Here is a 4,122-nt window from a genome sequence, read left to right as displayed (position 1 = left end):
ATCTGCACTGTTGTTTACTTTACTGGTTTGCACTCTATCTGCCATATGCCTTGTGCTTTATATATATATATATATATATATATATATATATATATTTACATTTTACCTTATTTGTATATTTGTATAGTTGTATTTTGTATTTAATCTGTACCTATCTGTATTTATGTTATCTGTATGCACCAAGGGTCTGAGAGTAACGCAATTTCAATTCTCTGTGTGTATGTGCTGTACATGTGGAAGAATTGACAATAAAGCAGACTTGAAAAAGTGGCATAGGATTTTCTCTTGTGGATCCAAGCAACTGATTTGCCCTGACAGACTGTGTAGGATGATGGTCTCAGTGCGTTTGAAAATGCCATGCCTCCATCTCCATTAGGCCTGGGGTGTTCTGACAGCACTCTCAAATATGTTGGGAGTGCTGTAGGCTTTACTGTACTGATAGGTGTGGAGGAAATGCATTTCAGCATCCCAACACATTCATGTCAAACAGCATGGAATCTCTGCTCTCTAAGAAATGCTCTGAGAGTTTCAAACTTTAGTATTGAAAAACATTTGATGCATGCATGAATCTGTGCATATGTGCATTGGAATAATACATTTATTGTTTTATTATTACATCCCTTTATTTAATTGTGTGAATGCACTGAAATCTGGAAACATGTAATGTTAAAAGAATAATGCAGAGCTTTAAATTGTTCTGTTGAATAATTACACCCTCAGTCTATGAGTTAAATCTTATATTATACAGACATAAAATATATATTATAATTTGTTCTGAATAATGCTATGGTGAAAAAAAGGTATACAGCAGAACATACACATAAATGGCACAGCATTTATAGAAGTATAAATAAAGTATAGATGCAGAGTAAATAATTAAATGCCTTAAAATGAAATGTATAATTCAATCATTCAATCAATCAAATATGACAGATTATCAGTTATTTCCAAAATACATTACAACTAGAAATTAATAGATAAAAACAATAATTTAGAGTCATAGTTCTATAGTTTTCAATCCACTTGACCAGACTGGCTCTTCAAGTTGTAAGGGTCACTCACCCCGGTGATGACTGCAGTCGAACCACAAGACACCAGCAACAGGCAGAGAAAGATCGAAATGTTGGATGTCATGATCTTCAAATGCTGGTGCAGGTTTCTCTCCCCTGAAGTGGGGGGGTCCAAGCACTACAAACTGCCTTCTGCTCAGACACACCAACAAAAAAAAAGACTTTAAAGTATAGTTTTTCTTCAAGTGGCAATGTCCCACAGGTGCAGATGGTTGTCACGTAATATGTGAGTATATGTATGTACTGTATACTCCAAAATGGGAAGAGAGGCAGCTGCTCAGTTGTTCTGATGAGGGACGGATGGTTTATAAGCACTGTCCTTCATTCAGAGTTATCAGTGAGTCACGTCTTCATACGTGACAGAGATGGAGTACGAAAGAGAGGAACAAAGAAATCCAAGGTAATACTGTTGAACTCCCCTCACATCCCAATTATAACACTCCCGTATACCTAATAATATATTTTCCATTGTCCAAACCTGGTCTGTTGCCATTTAAATGCCTATATTATGTGCATTTAAAACAATAATACGCAATTTGAGAATTAACAAGTCCTTGTGCATGTCATTTTTGTGAATTACTGTTACATTAAAATATAATAATTTGACCTGTAAAACCGATAATATTTCCCAATGCTTCCAAACCTGTTTGCACCCAATTTTCATTTCATGAATCTGTCAAAAATGATGTGTGCCGCACAAAAGGTGTTTTTTTTAAACCCCACTCCTGGGGGTTTTTTTCCAGTTATTTTTATTCAAAACTTGCTCTAATGAATGGCTGAAATGGCAATGAAAAATGGTGAGGGGAAAAAAATGATGAAGGGAAGCTATGAATGGTGTTGGTTCACCAGGTCAGGGATGGCAACGTCAGATGCAAATGTCCTTGAGCATTAACAATGGTGGTTCAAGGTGGAGAAGAAGTTGAAAAGATCCTTTGCGCACAGTAAGTAATGTGAAAGACCTGCCTGTCAAAATTGCGATCACGGAAATTTAGAAAGCACCCAAAAAGATAAACTTTTCATTTGGGTATAGACAAATAAATTCTATACCTCGCTTTGTTTTAGGCATTCAAGTGTTAACGGAAGTGTCAAGTGAAGTATTTGGACACTTCAGCCACCGATGTATGAATATCACTGTAGAAAACAAAATATCAAACCAAGTGGAATTATTGCTATAAATTGTAACCATCAGAGTAACCACAGGTTACAATCTTTTACTAATATGTTTTATCTGACAATCAGAAAGTGTCCAAATACTTCGTTTTTCTTGATAAGTGTGCTTATGCCATCTTTCTTTAAAGTTGGCATGAAATGCATCTTAGTGATCTCATTGTGAACGATTCTCAAATCATTTTTTCTGCATAACCCCTAAATCACTAAGATGTCACAATATAGGAACAATAAACATCTGTCCCTACTTCTGTTACATTGTAACTTTAAAAGTCATTTGTTTTAATATTGTGATGCGTTATCTGATGTAAAATCATTATGGGTACCACCATAATGCACTTTTGGCCCTGTGGACTTTCAGAAACATAAAACACACTTTTCACACTCTAACTACTTTATTTAATGTGTCCATTAACAATGTCCAGTTGTGGACACACAAAGGAACATTTTCTGAAAACCATGAAAATTCCCACCATGGTGTCCTTTACACACCACATCTCAAATTATGTACTGTGTTTAAAAGAATGATGTATTGGAAATGACAGTGGTGATTAAAATTAGCCTCTTGTCAAGGCTTATGGTACAGTAGATATTTTATGTTAAATATACACAATTAAATAATATTTTCACACTTTTTGCATATTTTGACAAAATTGCTGCTTGATTGGAAATTATGTACCATAATATTTTGTTCATACAGTAAGTTATATTTACTTTGATTTTCTAGTCTTCTTCACACATCACATGCCTCAAACTTCATCTCAAAAGCTTTCACCTTGGTAAACTAGTAAATAAATAAATATATAAATAAAACATGATTTTCTCACAATACATATGGTTTATTTATTTCACTCTCTCTAGAGTATCATAGTTTTAATTGTAATAATTCCTATTTTTATGATGGTTTTTAATATTTAAAGATTGAAAGCCTGGATTTGGGACAAGGATAAAACAATAAAGTTTATGCATATGCATTTGAAAAGTAGCAAAAATAAAAGGTCTGATAAAATATATTTTAATGTGTCCTTCTTGAATCAAAAATAATGAAATCTATTTTTAATAATAAACAACTCCTGGGAAATAAAAGACCGTAAAGTTTAAGCAATGCCCATATAAGTGTGACACTGGCTTAAGTGTCCAAATACTCTTGTACATGGATTGTGTTACTCGACCCCTTCATTTCATTATGGAGTTTTGCCAATTATGTGTCCATCTACTTGTTTGTACATCGATCTGCCTGAAGAGTAAAACAAACACAAAATATTTGCTTCACAACTGACTTGCCAATGGCCACTGGCCCATTACATTCAAACTGGCAGGTAATGGCTGCAGCAATTTGTTCTACAGCACAACGGCGTTTGTAAATGTTCAAGCACATCCTTCTGCTTCTTTGTAGTTTGCACAATTTAGTTCACAGATGATTTTTTAAAAAGTCAAATTAAACACACCTCAGCTCTGCTTTCAAAATAGTGGACATTGTTGCCAGCACAGTAATGTAGTTTCAGCCTCATAAACGACTTATTAATATCCCATTAGTGCCTCTCTCTCTTTCTATTTCTCTCTGTGTGCCAGGTGTTTGGCCTTCTTCCCCCACACTACTTCTCACAGAATGATAGAACAATAAATAAATAGATGGATGGATAGATATAATGATAAAACATAAGATGGATGGTTGGATGGATGGAAAAATAAGACAACATATGGATGGATGGATGTAAATGAACATTTTGCCATTCATTTACGTTGCATACGTTTTCTTACTACATTCAAGTGACAATTCAAGAACACACATTTATTAAATATGTAAAATATTTAGTTTATCTAAAACGAAAGAAACTCTAGTGAAAGAAACATCTTTCTCTGGATGCATTTGGATATTATGCAA

At 34.2% G+C, this 4,122-nt stretch overlaps 1 protein-coding gene across 1 annotated transcript in view; it reads right to left on the bottom strand.

Moving 5' to 3' along the window:
- LOC107599435 (toxin MIT1-like) overlaps window positions 1-1,134 on the bottom strand; it is a 4,283-nt gene extending 3,149 nt beyond the window's left edge. The window contains exon 1 of the mRNA XM_016291015.1: window positions 1,063-1,134. Coding sequence (XP_016146501.1) covers window positions 1,063-1,134 — 72 coding nt within the window. The remainder of the gene's footprint in view (window positions 1-1,062) is intronic.
- Between the last annotated feature and the right edge of the window lie 2,988 nt (window positions 1,135-4,122).

The sequence above is a fragment of the Sinocyclocheilus grahami genome, unplaced genomic scaffold (assembly GCF_001515645.1).
Source record: "Sinocyclocheilus grahami isolate Dianchi unplaced genomic scaffold, SAMN03320097.WGS_v1.1 scaffold266.1, whole genome shotgun sequence".
Taxonomy (NCBI): Eukaryota; Metazoa; Chordata; class Actinopteri; order Cypriniformes; family Cyprinidae; genus Sinocyclocheilus; species Sinocyclocheilus grahami.
This window is presented reverse-complemented; position numbering and strand designations above follow the sequence as displayed.